The sequence below is a fragment of the Coloeus monedula genome (genome assembly GCF_965178545.1).
Source record: "Coloeus monedula genome assembly, chromosome: 1".
Lineage (NCBI taxonomy): Eukaryota > Metazoa > Chordata > Aves > Passeriformes > Corvidae > Coloeus > Coloeus monedula.
Window position 1 is genome coordinate 23,536,413 of NC_138781.1, and position 23,677 is coordinate 23,560,089.

General features: G+C 38.7%; 1 protein-coding gene across 6 annotated transcripts; it reads right to left on the reverse strand.

Moving 5' to 3' along the window:
- Positions 1-264: 264 nt before the first annotated feature.
- On the reverse strand, positions 265-23,614 carry KRIT1 (KRIT1 ankyrin repeat containing). Of its 6 annotated transcripts, none has more exons than XM_082298595.1 (18): positions 23,535-23,614; positions 22,273-22,481; positions 21,362-21,483; positions 20,922-21,081; positions 19,758-19,850; positions 18,689-18,818; positions 16,378-16,621; positions 15,976-16,091; positions 15,401-15,544; positions 14,176-14,332; positions 13,783-13,890; positions 11,960-12,116; positions 9,702-9,853; positions 8,930-9,096; positions 5,679-5,766; positions 2,847-3,053; positions 2,424-2,540; positions 265-1,971 (listed from the first exon to the last, which is right to left on the reverse strand). In XM_082298595.1, exons 3-18 carry the CDS (start codon positions 21,461-21,463, stop codon positions 1,903-1,905), a joined length of 2,211 nt encoding a protein of 736 aa, XP_082154721.1. In that variant the 5' UTR covers positions 21,464-21,483; positions 22,273-22,481; positions 23,535-23,614; the 3' UTR covers positions 265-1,902. The 6 variants fall into 6 exon arrangements, with proteins under 6 accessions (XP_082154721.1, XP_082154723.1, XP_082154724.1 ...); XM_082298597.1 differs by having other exon boundaries at positions 22,235-22,481; XM_082298598.1 differs by lacking the exon at positions 23,535-23,614 and adding an exon at positions 22,839-23,112 and having other exon boundaries at positions 22,409-22,481.
- Positions 23,615-23,677: the final 63 nt, after the last annotated feature.

The window sequence follows — 23,677 nt, forward strand, 5'->3', positions numbered from 1 at the left end:
CCCATGATGAACAGTTTCAAGTTTACCTGATGAATTCCTGAGCAGTTTCTGAGGTGCACCACCTTAATTTAGAGGCACCATGGGACTCTCCCTCTGGTCCTCTCTGATGCTCTTCTAACATACCTTACAAAGACAAGCCTGCTCTCTGGTAACAACACCTGCTTGGTGTAACATTTGATGGCACTTTCATGCTGGCTACAAAAATAGAAACACCAAATGTGACTTGTTGCAAACCATTTATTAGGTAGTAATAAATAAGAATTTAGCAGAAAGGACTATACAGCAATAAGGCATATTGATAGTATAGTTAAATAGGCAACTGACACACCTTCTTAACATTTTCCTCTAGTTTTCTAAGAAAGTGCTGTGTAGAGAAATGTATTTCTGATACCAGTGCCAAGTGATAGCAGGGATGCACGATGAAGGACCTGACTGTTGCATTATTTACCTTAAATAAAGTGTAACAATCCATGAAAATTTACTGTTATTTAGACCTGTGAAGTTTAAGTAGAAAAGTACAGCTTGCTAAGAAGAATACAAAATACAAGTCTCCTGTTCACGTTTTTAACAGCTTACTACTTTAATTTCTTAAACTGCACTTACTAGTAAGGTATGAGTAAAATTACTATACAACAGCGCAGTTCTTCACATTCATTTTAGCTTTTCTTTGAAAACTTAGAGGCAAGTGCTAATTTTTATTTTTTAAAAAAGCTTTTTTTTACAAAATATTGCACACTGTTTTAGCATGCAGTTTACACGGAAGAAATAGTCAAGTGCACTTAAAACCCTGAAATACAACCACAAACTTCAAAGATTTGTGTTACAGATACTATTTTAATGTACAAGATATGTTTCAGACTGCATAGGATACCACCTTATACTTGGGACCCAACTTGCTGAGCCCCAATCCTGACTCTACAAAGAGCAGGCAGAATGCTTACAAACTGTATCTGACTTCCTTGCCATCGTTATTCCTGCATCCTGCACTGCTTTTAGCCTGAAGAAACTGAAGTAAGTAATCGGTAGGAAAATTAATTTAAGAGAAATAACTTAGTACCTCCTGTATGAGTTTTTGTTACTGCATACGTGTTGCAATCCAGGGTAGAATTTATTAAACTTTCTGAAGTCCTCTGAGTAAGGTTCATCTGTAAATCCATATCTCCCTCTCCTCCATACACACATTTTATATTGCACAGCAAAAGTAAAAATCCATTTTAAAAAACAAGCATGCTAAACATTCAATATGGCTTCTGAATGATTTAAAGTATTTCCCTTTTGGCATCCTCATGCAATATTTTAGAATAAATATGAATACAAAGTAGGAGAAAGTTAAGAGTAAAAATAAAGCAAGCTAAAATGTTTGTCAGAAACCAAATAAAAAACAAGAGTTTATCAAAAGTAGTTGCTCAAAGGTCTAACTGATCTAACTGGTCTTTTAAGCATATGTATCAATAGTATCTTAAAAATACAGGGTGTCTACAAAATACTGCAACATATACCATCTCCTTGATGTTCCACGCAAGGACATGAAAGGTAAATAGGTTAACTGAGACTTGCTTAATGGCACTGGTAGTCCCCTATTTCTCTGGGAACAGAAGCTTTACTGAATTCATGCTCGTCAAACTCGGTAAACCTTTTACATTTCATTAGCTTTATTGGTTAACCTCAAGCCCTACAATAGTTAATATATGAAACACAAAAATACTTATAAAAATAATAGATATGTAGTATAGTTTTTTTAAAAAAATAAACCATGCAGCTTCTGTACAAAGTTAAAAAAACTGTACAAATTGACTTTTCTGTTGTGTAAAATTAATGTACATGGAAGTCCTGTTACAAGGAGGGACAAGTTCTTTTTTGCTCAGCCATCAGGTGCCATCTCATAACTATTGTTCATTTCCATCACTCGTTTCTTTCACTTGGCATTAGCTGGCCATTTAATTTCATCAGGAGTTTTACAACGAGTCCTGCCTGGGTAAAGGGATGCAATTAAATTCCATCAGCATTTCAGAACTATGACAGTCAAGTACATGACAAAAGCAATTCTCAGCTTTATCCAATCTCAAACTCCATTACTTTCGATCACAAAGTTACTGGCTCCAGCTCTGTGATTCTCATTATATCTGGAATTAATCTTAGAGAATGAGGGATTGGGCATATGCAAGAAACGGTTTCAATTAAACAAAAGGTTTATCCTAATGATTATAGATGCATTTTATGTATTTTGAATTATGAAGGCTTCACATGTTAAGAAAACATTCTGAAATATTAATAATAAAGTTTTAAAATAATTTTTGTGTGGGCTTGGCTTGGGCTTCTTTTATACTGTGCAAGGGGGGTCAGCCCCAAGGGAAAAGAGGCCTGCCTATCTAATTTAGGAAAAAAATAATTGAACGAAAAAGATGAAAAATGATAGTGCTTACCTGTTTGGTATGCACAATAAAGCTCATTTTGTTTTCCAGACTGTGGATTTGAAAACACGTATCTCCATCTCCCAACTGCCACATAAAGCAACCGTACTTTAGGCTGAGGAGTAAAGCCTGTGATCAAATGTAGGAAACTGTCACTCAGAAAATATCCTCCATACTTGCAAACTGAACTTCGCTTCATTCACAAAGACAGGATTCAGACTTAAACCACTACGTTCCACAATGCAGTTGTAGTTCATAAAGTAGTAAAGTGAAAAAATGCAAGACTTTGTTAGTGACTTATGAAGATCTTAAAATCTTGGAAATTTTCAGTCAAGTTTAACTAAACAGTTGGATGTGAAATTACTTCTAGTACAAAGATTTTAAGAGAAGAGAATTAAGTTTTACAGTTATCACTGGCAGTTCACTTAAGCTGACCTTTGTTTCCATGTTGAGGAGGTGCAGCCCTTTTACATTTACTCCTACGTACACTTTGATGACTTTATGGCTACTTGAACTTGCTTTGGTGAATATCTGTCCTGTGAAAAAAGCTGCTCCATAAGTAGGAATTTCCCAGCAATTCTGCAAGAACATGCGCTGAAGGTGATGCATCTCCTTGCTGACACCTTCACTGGTGCTGAGATTCTATAAATAAAGAAATAATCGCAATCAACAAGTCCTTCCAAACAGTTGTGATTGTTTGAAGCAAATCCACTGTTCAGTGCAATCCCTACTAAAAGCATATTTCCAAAGTGCTTTCCCATCAATCATCTTCCTACAGCTGAATTAAACCTTAGAGCCATGGAAAGGCTCAAGTGCTGGAAGAGACTGAGGCAAAACCCAGACACCTGTATGAGCCTCAGAAATCTGAGCAGAGACACATAACTCTGAAGCGCCCCACAGCTTTGCCTCTCTCAGAACTAACTGGGACTTGGGATCAGCAGCTATGCACCCATATGACACTAAATGCATCACAATCCTTAAAACTAAGTATTCTTCCTCCTTTAAGGGGTCCAATCCAGTGAAACATGGTAAGATGAGCAAGTACCTCCTTTCAAAAACAGATTGTTTTTTCCTTTCTAAGCAAAAGAGAGGTGCAGATCTCTTTTCATTAGTGGAGCCTTCATTCAGAACGAGACAGGTTTCTGCTCCTTCCTCTTCAGTAGAGTGCAGCAGTCAGAACAAACTATTGCTGGAGTGCTCCTCAAACCAGACTGATACCAACCACTCTAACAACTAAAGAATTGGTTGGGCCGTGGACAAGACCAGAAGGCACAGACACGAGGGAGAACACAAATCTTCAACAGTTATGGGGCCATGACTGTGGGTATGCTAGACAGGATCAGCCTCTCCAGATCCACACCCTGCATTAAAGCTTACCTCAATTCTACACAGCCATTTCTAACATGTAAAATCTTCAGAACAAAAGATTGCAACTGCTTTCCCCTTCCCCCATGCCCCACACCGCAAAATAATGCCCCAAAAGCAGAAGTCAAGAAAGCTATACTCATTCTTACATATAATTTGATGACAGAGTAGAGACAACTTTGCTACACCATAGTCTTAGACCACCATCACCTCCTCCTCCATCTCTATTAGAAAGAATAGGAACGATCTGCTAATTTCTGACAAAAAAGGTGTGAGCACCAAAAGAAGTTTACGATTGAGTAATCTTATCTCAAAAAGAGGGGCAAGGCTTGAAAACATTCCCTGGGTACCTCTGCAGCATTTCCTGGCAGCTATCTTTAGTGATGCACATCAGCTGATGCTGTTCTCCTTCTGACACACTTCACTTTTTCCACAGTTACTTGTGAAGATCACAAATTTAATCTGACCTCATTTGGGACCCACAGCCCTCAGTTAGATGCATTTTTACACAAGCAGCCCAAGTCCACATTTAAAAATTTTGCTCAGTTAACTGCTCTAATCAAAGGAGTTTGTGTGGGTGTGTGTGCACATGCTGTTGGGGTTTTAGGAGTTCTCCTGGGTTTTTTTCTGTTAAAGGAATTTTCCCCATATGTGTTGCCAGGGGGACAAATTACTGAGTGCTTAAGGAAAACAAAAGAGCTGGCTACGGGGGTGGGGGGCATCTGGCTACTTTTTTGTTTCACCTGGGTGTGTGGGCAGTTGGTCCCCGTTTGGAGGGAGAGGGAGGCTGTTTCATCGGCTGCTTTGCTTTCCGCCAGAGAAACCCTGGGATCCCAAGCCCGCCTTCCCTGCCCCGCTGGGAGCCGGGCCGTGGCCGCTCTGCCCCGGCCCTTGCTTCAAGCCTTCGCTATGTTGTAGCCCTGCTCACCCTGCCTGCCCAGACCTCCGGGGGGGTTCCCACAGCAACTCCGCAGTTTGGATACACCTCGTCTGCCACCCAGGATTTGTGCTCATTCCTGCCGTTCCAGCCTGCCGTTCCAGCCTGCCGTTCCAGCCTGCCGTTCCTGAGGGTCCGGCCGGACACTGGGATCGGCTGCCCAGGGGTTTGTGAAGCCTTTGTCCCATCCCTTCCCGGGATCCCAGGCCGCCAGTGCCGCGTGCTCCCCGAGCTCGCTCCGGAGCGCCCCCTGCAGCCGCGGGGGAACCATCGCACCTGCCCTGCTCACCGGGAGCCGCCAGCGCCCCTGCCGGCTGCGAGCGGAACTGCACCCGAGGGGAAAGGGCCCGACAGCCGAGAAGGCTGGCACTGGGTTTGTGATTGTTTGCTGTTACTGCCAGAGTTATTGTTGTTTTGTTTGACTGGTTATACACATATAGATATATAATAGTAAAGAACTGTTATTCCTATTTTCCACATCTTTGCCTAAAAGCCCCTTGATTTCAAAATTATAATAACTCGGAGGGAAGGGGGGGGTCGCATCTGGCATTCCAAGGGAGGCTCCTGCCTTCCTTAGCAGACACCTGTCTTTCAAACCAAGACACATGCACATCAGCAGCACTACCAGATCCCTAAGATACAAGTTACACTGACAAAAAGGACTTGGTGGATCTATTCCTACGAGCAGACAAGAAAATTTAAATCAGTAGATTTTTTCACATCTATGCCTGAATTGGAAGTGTGCCCAATACACAGCTAACACTGAAGGTAAATAAACAGATAACAAATATATTTACTTCTAACAAAGAGATCATCTGTAACTGTACAAGAAATACACTCCAACAACCCATCCCAAAAATTCAGAACATACACATTTTTAGCTTTTTATACCAGTATTTCTGTTCATTAATTGACAACCAGTCAAAAGTGCTTAAGAACATGATTTACCTGCTTATTTATCTCACCTTGTATTCATGAAGTATCCTGTTTGTCCAATGAGGAGCTTTACTTTTTAGTTTAGTTATTGGTACAATAGATTTAAGGTTTTCTTCACTAAGAGAAAAACAAAGAAGAACAAAGTTTTTCTTCACTAAACAAAGTAAGAAAAAAGAACAACGTCCGCCACAGTGTACCTTCAAGTCACATATTGAGCTAGACAGTCAGCTCCTACTCACCTTGCCTCATCAGATGGGATGGTTTCCTAACATACAGTGCAATTCTCAGTTAATGAAGATCCAGCTTTACATTACACGCTCTGTGTCACACATCATGAGCATGGCATGGAGAAGAAATGCCAGCAGAACACACGACTCATACTTGGTTAGAGAGCAGTTTGGTGAATTCCAGTTTGGAAGCCAAAATTATATACAAAATGCCATTTACATCAGCATATCACATACTTAGAAAATATAACAGACTATAGATACTCTTCCCTCCACTCCTGTAGTCAGCACCACCAAGGACTCAGCCCAATTAATTTCCACATTAAAGTTACATATTACAGGACATGAAAGAGAAGCTACTTACATCAGCTGCCTTTTTTAAAAAACCCAAAATGTGGAAACAAAAAACTCTAAAAGGAAGAATGCAAACCTTTACTAGTTTGCTTTTATGTACAATAAGACACTCTCAAGACCTAACGATGTAATCTATTTAAACTGTTGTCATGGGTTAGCAAGCACAGTCCTGGAAGCGATGTTCTTGCAAAGGGGTGCTTACAGCTTCCTCTGGGACCTGACAGCACCTATCAGTGGCCAGTTTGAATATGGACAATTCTTTGAGCCACTTAAAATTTTGACCGCCTCTGTGATCCACACTTAAGAATAGACAACCCCCCCCACAGCTCTGTCTCATTCCCAGTGTTGGGACAGGTGGCTGCGGGCCATCCTGGAGCTGATGGGCCCTGTTCCACCTGCGGAACCCCCCCACAGCCCTGCTGTGGGCAGCCGGAGCGGCTCAGCTCCCCCCCCTCCAGTGCGGCCAAGATTCAGCTGAAGCTGCACCGCTGTCCGGCAGAGATCATGTGACCAACAGTGATAAGCGAAATGCCAGCTGCAAGGCCTAGGTGAAATTAACCCTTTTAGTGCTGTGAAGAGCTGAAAACCTGAGGGAAGAGAAAGAGGAGATGCTTAAAGCTGAAATTCTGTTTTAAAGCTATGATGTATCAGAGTACCCGTTGTAATTTCATGAAGGCATGGGGGGTGGAGCGTTCAACTTGTACTTGTGAGCAAAAGCACCTGCACTGAGATAGGCAGATGCTGAAGCAGCTGTAATTTCATGAGAAGTTTGAACAGGGAGAGATGGAAGCGATGAGGACTTTTGCTCCAAATGGAAAAAGAGAAAACCTCAGTTCCTAGAGATGCTCTCAGAGATAGCCCTAGAGATGAAGATGAGGAGGACCCTTTGCTTCCAGGGAAGGAGAAGGGCCTCTGTTCCTAGAGATGAAATGCTCCCAGAGATGGGTGAAGAGAACTTTTGTTTCTTAACGGCTCAACCTTAAAATTTTACCCCAAAAAACTTCAAGAGTGGACCCTTGAAAGCAGTTGCAGGAAAAGCTGCAAGCCGGGGGAAGGGACTCACATGCGAGCAGAGAACCAACCCGGGCGGCTGTCTCGTTGTGATAATGTTTTCATAGCATGGGCAAGAGAGACTCCTCTTCCTAAATGGACTGAACAAGGTTGTTATGGAAGTGGTAAACAGACTGAACATCTTAAGGGTTGTCTTTTTACATTGTCAGTGGGAGAAGGGAGAAAGGTGGGGGGAGGAGAAGTGTTCTGAAGGTGTGGTATGATTTTTTTTTTTTTCCTTCTTTTACGTCTGTTAATAAACTTCTTTATATTCTTTCAAGTTTGGTGCCTGCTTTGCATTTCTCCTAATTCTTATCTCACAGAAGGTAAACAGTAATGAGTATTTTAGACCAAACCACTACACTAAATTGGTGTTTCCGCCCGGGACAAACCGAACCCACTACAACTGTATTTGGCAGTAACGGCATATATGATCTACAAGCAAAAGCCCTGCACAGGACCATGCATCAGATCTTTAAGGTCAAGGATACTCTCATACGAACAACAGCCTGGATATATTTTTGGCATTACCAGTCTTCCAATAAACATTTATGTCAACTACAAAAAAAAAAAAATCAAAAACTCTTCATCTATATGAAGAACGATGTGAATATGGATGGAGAGCATGCCCAAATGGCTTTTTATCCAGCCCAAACTATCTTTGCAGGTAGTCCTGTCTGTAGAGCCAAACACTTCCATGGAGCAGGATGAACTTTGAACCACAGTACTGATATGCCTCAGTGGAGAGGAACATCACCCTGCAGCTGCTGGGAGTCAGCAGGAAGTAGTTTCATACAAAACTCAGCTGCACTGAACTGCACACTCGTGTGGGTGGGCAGTCCCACTTAAACCCCGTTCTCCTTATGCTCCATCTACCGGCTGTGTAACTGCAGAACAATACACAAAAAACCCGCCAAGCCAAGACAGCTCACTTGACGCTGTGAGTAAGAGAAGCTGAAAAGCATAGCAGCATTCCAGAATAGCACAGCTGCTGTTCCATGAATGAAGTGAGGTGGAGATGGCAGGGGGCGAAGGTGCACACAGTAGAGAACTGGAATCTTCATGGGCTCAGATACTTCTGTAGAAGCGTACGTGGGAAGAACAAGCCATCCCAAAATATATCAGCTACTGTTGTGCTGGCATGCAGAGAGAAGGGGAGAGAAAAATACCATCTGGCTGAGCCCTACTAGTGCTATGCTTTTGACCAATTTAGTACAGCAGATCTCCTACAAATGACAGAAACTATATTGCTACATGGTCTGTCCAAAGAAGGAAAGTCAATCCCAGACATTGGTCTAACCGCCACAGTAAGATGTTTCTTCAGCATTGCTCAAAGCCTCAGTCCCTGTCAGAACCCTTCAAGTGAATACTGCTGTTCATTATGGTATTACTGTATCTCAGGTCCGATTTTACACACTTCAGAACCTCCATCCCTCTAAGACTGTAATAATTAAGATTAATACATTTTCACACACGATGTCTGACTTCTATTAATGCTGCAAGGGTTACATGATTACTCTGAACTACAGCTCAGAGATGGAGAAAACCAACAAATGTATCATACTTAAAGACTGAGAGTTCCATAGTAAGTGCTATCTAAAAATACTTAATCTAACCCAGAATTTTAAGTTTTAAACACAAATACTTACTTTAGAAAGCCCTGTTTATGTTTCTTGCTCTCATAATTTCCATAGACTATTTGCAGAAGCAGACTTGCCAGTGTAATCAGCTTTGCATCAGGTGATGTATAAAAACCTTTCAGTAAATTGTATCTGGCCTCATCAAAAAGTATAAGAATAGCCAACGGATCCTCAATCTGTTAAAAAGATTTAAATAATATTATTTCTTTGTAAAAAGGAAAATGAGCTTAGAAACTATAAATACAATTTCTCACTGATTCAGAGACAGAAGACAAAGGTCTGATCCTGACTGAACCGTACATTTTAGTGGTACTTTGTAATAGAAAAAATGACATATTTTCATTAACAACACTTACTTCAACACTTCACTGATCTAATACACAAATGAAAGGCAACTAGCACACCATGCCCAATCAAAAAGTTCCCAGAAACACTGATATCTGTGGATTTTTCCCCCATGAATTCATTTTGAATAATATGTTTGAATAATCCCATTGAAATCGACCAATTGAATAACTGAAAAACAACAGCACAAGGAAGAAAATCAGGCAGGTTGTTTTTTGCTGTATGACAGACAGAGACTAACACACAGAGAGGTTGGATAAACCCAACTGAGAGGGTGAGAAAGAGAGAGAGAACAAAGAGATGGCAGGAAGGCACAGAAAAGGAGATGTCAGGTTTAAATAAGTTTGGAAATTACTACAGTTACTATACACACTGAGCGTTGACCATCAAAGTGTTCTGAGTCTGACCATGATTTCATCCACTTCCATGTGCTGACCTTTTTTTCTATTTCCAGTGGAAGTCTCACATCCCTTCTCAGGAAAAGCTGTGAAGTTTCCCTTTGAGGATCCAAGTTTGTCAATTCAGTGAATATTTCAGGCCAGTCTCGAATATGCTGCAAAGGCTTGTGATATGGCTTCAGCTGGAGACCTGAAAAATAACAGGGTTTGTTTCTAAATACACGAACGGAATAACCCCATATACACACACACATACACATAAATGATTAAATGCTGCACCAAACCTAGAGTATCTGAAATTGAGGACTCATTACCAGACATTTTCCCTATGTTTTCTAAACTGCTATATAGAAAAGGTTTTGAAAATATGGATTTATTGACAAAACTCTTAGCATCAATTCACTAAATGTAATAGTGTTGAAACTTCATTATTTTCAGTTTCTCAGGAGTGAAGCGGTATTTAAAAATTTATTGGAGTACCAAGACTGACCTTAAAAACACAATAATAAAGCATGAGAGACTGTTGTCTCTATTATTACAGCAGAAATACAAAGTCCAATGATCTTATTTTTGACACAAAAATACAGATACAACTTACCTTATAAATGTATTTCAGCTTTTTGTACATACATAAAAACCATAAATTTTCAGAACATTCTTCTTTTTAATCTGTAAATGTCTTGATTCTAAACAGGCTAAAGTCAATCATTGTTTCATGTTCTCTTGTGTATATGAGAGCTGAGAAATTAATACAGAGCTTTCAACTACAGTCCTACTATGTACTAGAGTCTGTACCTTTGGCTCACTCACTCACTCTGCCTGTCCTTGGATAATTGCTTAGCTTTTTCTAGGAGTGAGGTTCTAGGAGGCTGTATCTGCCTCATCCTCACTGCTCTGGCTTTCACACTGTGGCATTTCACATTACATGAAAACCTCAAATAGATATGTTCACTGAGAACAATCTGTTCATTTAACTTATCCATTTTACATTCTAACACAGAAAAGCATCATGTGTCCTACAAGCAGGAATCTCACAGTCCTTACAGCTGTACACAAACTGCAACATACTTCATAATGAAACTCGTCCACCAGTTGTTTGAAGCCATAAATCAGGATCTCATTTTCAAATCTAGGCTAAACACCTGGAGAAGTACTCGCTTTTACACAACCAATGTATCGGTGAGCTCTTCCCCTCAAATGCAAGGGTAATACCTCAATGATTCTATGAAAACATCATATACGTATTTAGAAAAGGCGAACACAGCAAGACTTTAACCCTCAAGCACTTCCTTTTCTTCACATTAACATCTATGTTTAGTTGAGGGTTACAGCAGTCATGTGGCATACAGCAAAGTAAAAAGGCAAATGGTATGACTCCAGAAGAAAAAGATTAAAGAAGAATGAACAAAAGATTTCCTGCAACATTTAGAGCTATTTTTTTTTTTTTTAAAAGTAACAATGCCACTGGAGTGGAGCATTGGCAACAGTAAATAAAGTTTTAAATGCGAGACTTCTGTGTTAATGACACTGTCAACACAGTATCCTACCAGACCTCAACTGAGCTTTGTAATCCACAATGTGTCCTATAGCTATCATCTTGCAGCAGTACTGCTGACCACATTATCTGAAAAAACCCAACTGCTCTTGTTGACTCTTTTGGGCTTCTATTTATCTTTTGCTATATATCTCAAATAAAAATTATAATATCTTTTTTATTTAGACCAGAAATACAAAAAAATACCGCAAATATAAACATGACATTTTACATCAGAATTTTCTCCCATCAAATATATCTGAAAACTTGTTTATCAAAAATTATTTTGGTGTAAAACACAGGAAAAATCATATTAATAAAGGACCTAATGAAAAAACATTAATCATCTTACTTTAATTAGTAGTTTTAAAAAGACTAAACATGGTAAAAACAACTACATGCATCCAAATTCAGATACTCTGGGAAGAAAAATACATATAAAACCAGGATAAGCTACTAGTAAGGCCTATGATAGCCAAGGTGCCCTGTAACAGAAAGGCAACCTGGAACAGCCTCATCTTCCTGGATGAAATACATGATAGGTACCAGAGTGATACAGTCAGACCTACTGAGGGTATCCAAAGTAAAAGTTAAAACAGAGAAGCTCTCCACGGCTCTGAAAGCAGTTTGGAGACATCAGGCTGTAAAGCCTGTCAGAGAGCATGTTTCCTACTCTCCTAAGACAGTATTACTTTTTCCTAAAGGCAAGCAGAAATAAACTATTATAAACCCTCAGCTATAACCATTGTCCTTTTTACTTACTGAGGTTCTCAGAACAGATCCAGATAGTGAAGTACTGCTGAGTTTCTTGAGACAAGCGCATGCCCTCCATTATTTGCTGGACAGTTGTGTTGTTTCCATGTTTCAGCTCGACAGAGCGATACGACCCATCCATACGATAAATCCGTGCCTTTTCATACTACAGAAAAATGGGAACATATTAAACAAACAATTTGTTAAAATCCTTTCTGTTGGTGCTTCTAGAGAGGAAAGCAGTTTTACCATAATTCAACAACATCTATAATGTTGGGAAAAAGAACACTGCACAACTCCTGCATTTTTATTATTTACCAAATCTGCTTGTTTTGCATCCTGTGCAAGTTCTTATACTGTGCAGTTTACAACAGTAACTCCAAGAAAGATCTTGCTGGTATTTTGAGGACTTCTGTTGAACTCAAAGGCAAGTAGGTATTTAAAAGTTCTCCAAGGGATCTGGGCTCAGCTGGCTATGCATATCCCAAAATGTTCACCTTACTATTACTGGCAGGTTATGAATTTTTCCCCTCTGTACTAAAAAGACTTGTTTTTAGAGGGAAGCACCACTCTTTACTCAGAACTCACTACAAAAAGAATATAATCTCACTAAATCTTACAGTGCTCCTGTACTACAATCTAAATAAATCTATTAAATAATAAATCATTTCCCCCTTCAGAACCCCCATAGCTTTCACTGAATTGCATGTGAGCCCACAGTATGCTTTCTGAACAAAATACATAAACATAAATCAGGTGCTTAGAGCACATATACACAAGTCATAAATCAATAAAATGTTCTGTTTTCATTTCTGTAACAGGTTAGATGTTTCAGCTGCTTGAATAAAAACATTTCAGGAATTTGTTATTTCCCTTCCTCAAATCTACTAAGTCATCAAGAACGAAGTTCCTAAAAACTTTTGGAAAAAAAAGATGGATGCCTTGGACAACTGACTAAAAATGTGGTTGGAATGGAAAACATCAGTCTATTTTTGTTGCAGTAGTTACTGTCATTCCTACTGTAGTAATCTATAAGGGGTGTTTATTTATTGTATTGATTAAATAGTAATAAATAACAACATAGTATCATGCACTACACTCTGAAATCTACTTAAAACGTGTGCATTAGTCTTTAGAGCCATTAGACACACACACACCTTCATGTGATCTACTGCATAATAAGATCCCTAAAATCAAGGTCAGTTCCTTTCTTAATTATTTTGGAAGATTATTCATGCAGACTGAAATGAAGATAATTTAAAACATCTTGAAAAACTGACAGGTTTAGTACCACCTACTTACAGAAATACAGGTTGCATCTGAAGTCAAAGACAAAAAAACAAGTGGGTTTATATCATTTGGCTAATTTTAAATCTACTTCAGGATGAGAGGAATTGCATTGTAAATTTTGTTTCCTATCTTGGCTAAATCTCCTCTGGCTGCCAAGGAAGCCTACACTGACTAACTGATGAAAAGCCTATTTCATAGAAGCCTACATTTAGGCAGCTGAATGCTCCTGTTTATCAACATATAAGATGACAATGCATAAAGAAAGCTGATGGTCGCATGATAAAAAATGGACATAAAATCAGTAGCTGATGTGATGCTCCTACAAATAAATTGGAGTATCATGTTTACATGTCTTACATGTACTTCTGAGCCATGAAACAGAACAAAAACATTTAAAGAGACAAAATGTCAGTTTGCCAATATTTACACTAATTTCAATGTGCTGCAATTTCCAGTAACAGCTAAAAGCGACCCTAGCTCTTCTACAAGACTAAGTGCAAATTAAATATAAACTTTACACAATTTGGAAAAGAAACTCATACAGGTTTATTTATGGCTTCCTTCAGTAGTTTTGCAGCTTCTTCCCACTCATTTTGTTTGTTCTCTTCACAGACATTCAGTGGAGATCTTCCTTGTTGATCAGTAATGTGCTACAAACATAAAGAGAAACACTGATTTTACATTGATTTTGCGGCAGACAGGTAAACATTTAACACATTTTTGAGATAATTAAATTCCTTGGTACCAGAGTTCAAACATTTAATTGGTACACAATGGGAAAAGTAGAGGTAAGGAAAAATATTTAACAATTTTTTAGTAATCTCTTAACAAGATAGTTGTGTTTATACATTGTGATCCGGACACAAAAATACTTCTCATGCACAAGCTAGAAACTGTTGCTAGAACTGCTATTTCTATATACAAACAGAACTTACTCTGTCAATTTCAGGATGATTTAGTAGAATTTGTACTATTTCAGCATGCCCACCTCCAGCAGCAAAATGAAGAGGAGAGCTAAGTTGACCATTCAAAAGATTTGGATTGCATTTCCCTTTCTCCAACAGCATTCGAGTGGCTTCAACTTTTCCATACCTGCAGATGTGTTTAAGTCAGAACAGACACAGCAAATATAAAATAATTTTTTGCAGCTAGCCCTAATTATGAAAAAGCGTTTTTTTCCACACCAAAGAATTTTTAGCTTTCACATTACACCAGATACAATGGAACATAACTAAGTTTGTAGAAATTAATATCAGTTCTACACTTCTTTGGTAATCACTGGTCTAGTAACCATTGATTGGATTCCTTATAGACAAAGTGAACCTTGCTTTAAACTAGCTAAGTTTGGGTAGTTGTAGCAATTCAGTCATGGCAGAACAGAATCCAGCTTTGTCCGGAAAAAATAATCAGTGTGAGAATCAGAGTTCAGCTTCTGATTGTCATGCAGATGGATCCTGAGATCCTTAATGCCCACGCTTATAACTGGTAACTCTTGTGTATACTTGAGTTATAAAGTACTTACAAACTTTCTGACAAACACTAAAAAGCAAGTAAGTTCGTGGGTTTTTTATAACCTAGTTTGATTTTCATGTTATTCATATCATCAGACATACTGACCACTATATATACAAAAAACTAACTTCCATAAAGATAAAACAAAAGCATTTTTATGACTGAGGAAAGCTTTCAAGCAGTTACAGATTAAGTCAGAGTTATAGTCAGACACGCTGACCTCTGTAAATCACCCAGTCCAGCTTCCCACTCAGAGCTTGACCAGCACTAAAACATGCTCAGCTCAGCTACTGCTGTGCTGTAAAACTGCTCACAGGCTTTAGCCAACGAAGACTCTGAAAGTTACCAGGCTAAAGTAGACCCAGTGCCTCCCATAGGAATTAGAATAAATATCAGGAGAGATACAAGAGGCAATAGGTAAGTGATGACATGATCTCCACAACTGGTCTCCCCCAAAACCATTCAAATTAAAATTATCTCAAAACCTTCAGAAGATTAACACTAACATATATTATAATCAAAGCATAAAAAATCTAGAGGGGTTTTTTTATTTCTTCTTTTTGAGGCTGATAAATTACATAAATGATAGTGGTAAAGAATCGTGACAGCTAGAATGCACTCGGATTGGCAAAACTATCCTTGACTCACCAGCATGCATAATGGATTGGTGCCCAGTGGTCACTATCCAACTGATTAACAGAAAACTTTTTATCCAGGAGGTGGCTTAGTAAATCAGAGTCACCTTCACAAGCACTGCGGTGAAGAGGGAAATCATCTACCCACTGGTGTTCCCTATGAATTAAAAGGGGAAACAGGAAAAACACCATTCAGAAATATTACAATTGTTGAGAACATCAACTTTTTAAAAATTACTAACATAGCACTAACCATAGATCTACATGAAGACTAAAAGAGAAGTTCATGGAGCTAAAATGTGTCAGTACTCATACAAATAGGTTTTTTGTCATGCAGTAATCAAGCCACAGCTGTATTTACTACAATAAGAAATGCTTCTCTAATTTTTATAAATTTACACCTTTCTTGATTCATCCTTTAACTGCTGTGTTTCAATACTTAAGAGACTTCAAATAGAATTTCATTTAAAATATGTATTTATACAGAGAAGCCTAAAGTAATAGGAATCTCATTCTAAGTCTACCAAGCGTTACTGTAATAAAACAAAAAAAATTATCCGATAATTAAAAAGGAATGTAACATAATACTTGTCCTCTGTGACACTGCTCATGCTACGTTGCCACTTTTCTCTTTTAGGAATCTGAATCTTTGAATAGTCTGGGGCTCCAAGGCCAAAGTATGGATTTATTACCACCTTGTCAACCTGTGAAGACATAATTTAAACACAACTGAAAAAATATCTTACTGAGATTTGGCTACACAATCCCCCATCCAGGTTGGGTATTCTCTTGAAACCAAAGTTAGGATTGGTAACATTTTATAAGGAAAGAGAGTTATGATCAAATATGAGGATTTGAAAAACTAGTGCACACTTACTGCTAAATAAACAACTCTGATGTGAGCACACACTCATATCAAATAAATGAGTGAACTTTAAAATGAAAATGTATTCATGTTTCACAAATATAAAATGAAAATATAGTTCTTACCCTATTGGTGTACTGAAGGTCAGATCCAAACAAAGGATTATAGATACACATATCTGCTTTCTCCAATGCCAGCATTTTACTCTTTATTTCCAGGGCAGTATAACCCATGTGTAACGAGCTCTCTGTTTGACCAGGTTCTATAGCATAGGCAGGGTTTATCACATTTGTTTTAATTCTCTCAAGAGGAGAAGGTCGGAATAAAGCTGGGATGGAGTGAGACTGGGTGTGCCGTTCATCCAACCACCTGCAGGAGAGAATGGGCAAGTAACTAATTTTCAGGTAGAAAAGGGTTATTTAGGTCATGCCATTTTTTTCTTTGATTAAGGATTGCATATATGATAATCCCACATTTGAAATAAAAAAAAGAATTATAAGGTGGACAGCCAATTTCATAAGGCTAAATTCCTCCCTGAATGTGAAATTTGTTAACCACACTCAGTTAAACAGTCGTATTTGCTCAACTTCCTGTCTCAAACTCTCAAAGAAAAGGAAATCATGCACTAAGAGTAACACTGGTTATAACCAAAAAACCACACCAACATGTCACCATTTCATGTATTTTATTAATATTACTACTCTGAACAAATTTTGAAACTTAAAGCAGTTTAAGGGTGAGTTTCAATATCTGTACTGACTTAAGCCTTCCAACTCACATGTTTCATTAGGGAAAGACAGGAGAAGGCAAAAAACCAGAAGGTCCAGTTTCCAAACTGCTAAGTCTCTTTCACATAGGCTACCACCTGCCTTTTTAGAAAGCTGTGCTGACATTTATTCTCTTCTCAGTGCACTGCTACTGACAGTATTGAAGAGCTTTAGAGCTCTCTTATTCTGTGCTACTGAGGGAAGTCAGTACTGTACACCTGCTGCATTTTTTCCTCAGGACAAGTTGTTCATCTCAAGTTTTGAACAAATACATTTTTACCAAATTGTTAAATTGTTTAAGTGTTAAATTAAGTGGTGCATTAAAGTTCTAAAGCCAGGATTGTATTTAGGTTTCTGCACATGCTTTCTCACAAGCTTGAGGTAAAAATGTGCTTTGCTGAAATACAATAAATTCTGTTTAGTGATTGAGCCTGGACATATAGAAGAAAGAGAAGTACATCCTTTGGACATCCACTGACAGACCACTTGAATCTTGTCTGTCCCAGAAACATACGTATGGATGGCAGAAGGTAACCTGCAGTTCAGTGCATATGCTTAGGCCTATTTTTAAGTCCTAGGTCCAAGCTGTAATGTCCTGCAAAAGCGGCATTCCCTTCACTTACTCATGGTCCTGGCAGAAAGAACAGTAAAATCATAGTCATCGTGCTATAAACACCTTCTAAGGTATTTTCAGGCATTTTCTCTAAAGATTTGGTAGATAAATTAGTTATGGCAGTTTGAATCTTTGAGAAGTATTGTTTCAGATTATGTACATAGAGAACAAAAAATATAAACTATTTTCTATTATACCTCCAAGGCTTCCTGTGAGGCTTGAAACACTTCTAAGCAGAACTTAGAGCCTGAAGGCATTCAGTAAGCAGCAAATAAATGTAACTGCTATGATGGTATATATGGAAATACTACAACTCTATTAATAAACTGTAAAAACTCTACACACAGAACCTTTTAGGTAACAGCCTGTAACATGATTTTTTACATTAGCCAGAAGTTTCAGCTAACTTTATTACTGCAAGTAAGTTCATACATAAGTGTGTCTGGCATTTCTTGGTTAAGGGTACTTTAAAAAAAAAAAAAAAAGAAAAGAAAAAAACCACCAAAACAACAAAAACCCTGAAAATCCTGTTCATGTGCTCAAATTTCAAAATACTATAAATCTAGCTTAAAGAACTAATCACCTTTCTGAAAGTTAACTCCCTACTGCAAATAAATTTGTGTGTCGGGGCAAGATGCACTCCCATTCTACAGGGAGATTTAATTTAAATGCAAATCTTAATGGTATACAATTACAGGATATTTTTACTACACTCTGGCAAATGCTCTTGCAGATGACAATTATGTCATTTACAGAAGATTAAATATTATGATTTTACAAAACATTCACTGTGAGCATGAACTTCCAAAACGCTACTTGATTTAGATAAACACACCACTCTTGAGTTTGCAAAAAAGACTTTTAGAAATACGTTGTCAAGGTTTCAATTTCTGATAAACATGAAGAAAATACCATGATGATTTCCTTCTTAACCACAAGAATGCTATAAAAACTATGCACTACTTTGACAAATTATCTTTTTTATATATATTTATATTTTGATAGAAAATATCAAACTTTTCATTTTAATGTATTTTTACTGATGGTGTCTCTTACTTATCCAAGGCAATTAACATTTTTGCAGTAAGCGTAGCAAAATGTGTGCTGGATTCACTGCAGACTCTCATGATGTCTTGTAAACAGTAGAACACAGGGCATCCAGGACTGTATGTATATTTCGTATTATCTAAAAAGGAAACATACTCTGAAGACACATCAGTGAGAAGAATCTTACTTTCCCTTCTACATCTTTTGTAGTTATGCATCCCTAATTAAGACTATACTCTAACTTTAGACTAGAGTGACTTAATTTTCTCCAAATAATAATTGATAGCCATTGTATACAATCCTTACATAGCAATTCACAATCCAACAGGTTAGCCTTAAAACCCCTAAGTATTCTGTCACTATTCCTCAAATGAGGAAATGAGGAATAAATGTTAAATGCATACTGTTACCAGAAAAAAAGGAAGATGACCCAGGACTAGGAGGGGTATGTATTGTTACTGTTAACTCCACGATGGTATCTATTTGATAGGTTTTAGCAAGTCCTATAACTAAGGCAAAAATGAAGACGTTTCCCCAACAGCACACGGACACTTTACTTCAATATTTTTAAAAATACTTTCCTGACAAGTAATTTACTTTGCTTTCTAAAGACTTTACTTACTGTTTAGAGACTTACTAAGCATTCTGAGTAGAGAACATTAACCCGAGCAGCATGTCTTACAGTTGCATTCAGCAAATTCTACACAAGTTAAGGCCTGTGTTTTGAAATATAACCAAGTGCACAAATACTGCTTAAACCAGAAGTGTGTTATTGTTACAAAAACAAAGGCAATACATTAAACCAAAGGTCTCTTTCTTGATTTTAAGTAACTTCTTCAAAGTTTAAAATATTCAGTGAGTTTTGCACCTGACTGCAACTTTTAATGTTTAAATACAGAAAAAGCCATATATATTAAAATATATTGTATAAATGTATCATATACATATAATTATACATATATTCATATATCAACGAGACAGCTATATACAACTTAAATACATCATATAAAAAAATAAAACCCTCAAGTGAACCTCTGTTAAAATGGGTGCAGCTTTTGCAAATCATGCTCAGTGTTACCTTTCACAACAGTTGGAACAATGTAAAGAGATGCCTCTTGGCCTGCCTTCTCTCCATCTAGAGGAAACTTCTTCATTAACACTACACGCTTTCCTAGCACAGTATTTAAAAACAAAAAACAAACCACAAAACAATTAATTAGTCATCGAAACAAAGAAAACAATCCAGAGTTGGCCATGTGAAAGCTTACCAGACTCAATCTTCCTAATTTCTAGGAAAAAAATATAATCTAAAACAAGCAAAGAAAATATAAATACATATGAAAAACTAAAGAACATAAATATGTATATACCCATTAACATGAAAAAATGACATGACTGTAGTCCTTTTTAACTTTTGTGACCTCAGCTGCATATTTTAGCAGTGTACAAACTGAGCTGGGCATGTTAATGCTTGGGCCATCTGAGTGAGTCAAATTAAAACTCTCCAAACTATGTAAGGAACAGAGTTTTTGCTTTTACAAGGTATTTCTCCATGTGTATTAATTCTGTTATTCTCTGCATAACAAGCTTTGTTAAGTCCACTCAGCTGCAGTTATTGCCACCTGCAACATTTTACCCCGTAAACAACAGAGATGAAGTACACAGCAAAGACCAGAAGTCCTTCAGTCATTATACTTTATACCAATCTGGAAATGTAATAGGGTGGCTAAAACAAATTTGTCAGCACAAGTGTGAGGTTTTTTGCTAGATCAGCTATGTAACAACAAGGCAAAAAAAAAGGTACTCATCAAATTCCATCTCTAAGTGATACAGTTATGCCAGAAATACTTTCATACAGATACTGTCTTCTGAACAACTGACTTTAGAAACTATCAGTTCTCTAGCTCAAGTCAAGTTTTAGCTGAAGTTATGGATACAAAAGCCACTTTGATCTGGTTTACTGGAAGTTTAGGTATAAATCTAAACTTGAGGGGAAGAAGCAGCACAAAGATTCATTTATTAAAAATCTTTTAGTAAGCATTTTATAGAGTTGGATGGTAAAGAGAAACAAAGGTAAATTAAAGGTTTTAGCTGCATAGTTGGCTTAGGTTTTTTTGATGAACCTCAAAACATATTTTTTTTTTTTAATACTAATTTCATGCTTGTGCACAACCTTGCCATGCCAATTAAAAAACCATTTTTATGGTGCTATCAACAGTATATTAGATTAAAATGTTTTTACCTTTAATACCCTGATTGGCTGGTGAAATTGGTTTGGTGGCTTCTAGTACATAATCCAGGATGCTCTGGGTTATCTCAGTGCCTCCTTGAAGTTTAGTTTCCAGCAAAACTTTCTTTCTCTTTTTCTTTTGGCCTTCAATGGGAACTTCAAGCAGCAAAATCTTTCAAACAATAATGAGACCAAAGGAGTTTAAGTACAGCTGAAAACAGCACAGAACTTTAAAAAAATACTATTATTATTATTTATTATGCTACTGTAAAAGTAGTAACAAAATTCAAGTACTAAATGTTGAGGAGCAGGATGGTGAAGTCAGAATGACCTCTGTAGCAGGTTAAAGAGTAAAAAACAAGGCTACATTCTCTTCTGTTATATTATTACATATTTACTATATTATTTAAAAAGCCAAACAACTAAGACATAAAGAAAAGAAATAGTTTTACTTCATAGGATTTAGCTCGATATTCCCGAGAATTGAGGCTAGCAGTATTTTTTGGACGAATCACAGCAACATATGCATCTCCAATGTTTTCCGGGTTTCCCATCTCTCCTTCTTACTTTATCACTGGAAATAATGAATAAACAGGAAGAAGAGGTTCAGGTGAAAAACACATCCAACAGCACAGTAAACTTCAGGATGCAGTGCTCATATCCACTGATGCTTTGCATTATTCATTTATTGTTCTTTAGCTGGAGAAATGCCAATGGCTGATATAATTCTGCTTCCTTTTCATGAAAGGGGAAAATAGCACATCATATAGATTTGATACAAATAAGCTTGTTCTTTAACCCAACTTTAAAATAAAAGCAATGTATTTTTTTTCCACTTTGTAACTGTCTTCCCCATTTTGCAAGCCAGACAAAAGGCCAAAGAAATTTAAAACTCTGGAAAATATATGAAATTGAAAAAGAAAGCCATTTCAAAGTGACAAGCACTGTAATTTATAAAACATGCTGTAACAGGTACTGCACTTCTATGAATTCCACATGGATTTCAAGAAAATACCCGATTTTCATCTCCCCCCTGCAAAGTAGAACACAGTCTTGCCTACAGCCAAGTAACAAAGCTGATAAAAATAAACTATAATATGGATTCATTTACTTAGTTTTATTTCAGTGGGGCTGCAAACTGGTGCACAATTCATTCAAACAGAGCTTCTGAAAGGAATATATCTTTAGTTTCTGAAAAAAGTGGATAGAGGCTTTTAGATATAAGAAAAAGCTTTGCTCGCCCTTCTGTTTAAACCAAGGTGACAATTCCTGTAATCACAAAATTGTATGGAAATTATATGGAAAACTTCCTAAAGCTAAATTACTTCATATATCAGCTTCCAGAAAGAAGGTTATGTCTGACCATTTCCACCTTCCAGCTGATCATTTTCTTCATCTGCAAATGAACACTCTTTCATTCCATAGCATCAGTAAGCACATGTTTTTTGCAGATTAATTCCTCCACAGATTTTAAATGTTAGTGTTTCTAGCTTCTCCACCTCTTCTAGAAGAAACAGAGGTCTTCAGATTCCTATGCCCTTAGTCCAGTATTTTTCCTGGGATCAAGACTACCTGAAAAGATATTGAAAAAAACCTCAACATAAATAACAGCATGGACATTTTCACCACCAGTTAAGATAAATACAGTTAGAGGATTTAATGATGGTATGTGAACAGCAAAATATCTGAAGAGAAACAGCTAATGATTTACATTACGGTAGCATCTAGAAACATTAAATAGGCAACATGCTGACTTAGGAGAACTCATACTTTAGGACATTAAGAATTTTAAGAGGAAAAAGGAACAACCATCCCTTATGCACAGCTGGGAAAGGCCTGCTCCCTGGGTTTCCCTACACGTGTTTGGATACACAGGGTTTGGATCAGAGCCTTGTGTGGAGGGAATCTGCACTGGTAAGGCCGGGTCACCTGGATGACAGTTGGCGGGACAGGTGAATAAGCAGCGGGTCAACTCCCTCTGTCACTGCTCTGCACTAAATCCAGTGCAGAATGACCATGTCTGTGAAACCGACAGCGCTGAGACTTGCAATGTGACTCCAGAAAACAAAAACTGAGGGCGAAGAAGGGTGGGGCTGTAAGGACGTGACAATAAACACCATCAGCTTCAGAAGACACCACCACGAACTGATTCTGACCAAACCCAGGTGCTAACACCGCGGCCCCATTCCAAAGGCTGCCGGTCTAAGGCACACGCCTCACCAAGGCTTCTCCCAACGCCGCCGACCCTTCCCGCCTCCCGCAGGACTCGCCGGAACGAGGCAGAGGGCGGCTCCCGCCAGGACTCCCAGCCGCGCCACCCCCGCCAGGGAGGAAGGGAGGCCAGGGGCCTCGGAAGCCCCCGCAGCGCTGCCTCGCCTCGGCGTGGCCGGAGGACGACGGGCAGGAGGCGGCCCCGCGCCCCAGCATCTCCCACCCCGCACTGCCCAGCCGGGAAACGCCCCCGAACTTCCCCAGCCGCACCCAGGAGCCGGCGGGCACCGGCCCCCGAAGGGGCGCTCCCGCTAAATCCCCGCGGGGCGGGAACGGCTCCCCCGCTCTGAGGACCGCCCCAGGGCCGGGGTGAGGGAGAGCGCTCCGTCCCCACTCGCTCCCTGCCTGCCTTGCCTTCCTCGGTGGCGCCTGCCGCCGCCTGCCCGCCGCATCCTCCCGCCGCGCCCGCCGCCCAGGCCCCGCGTTCCGGCCCGCTCCGCCCCGTCCCCGCCCCGCTCCCTCCCCCGGCGCGGTGGATCCGCTTCCCGTCGGAGCCC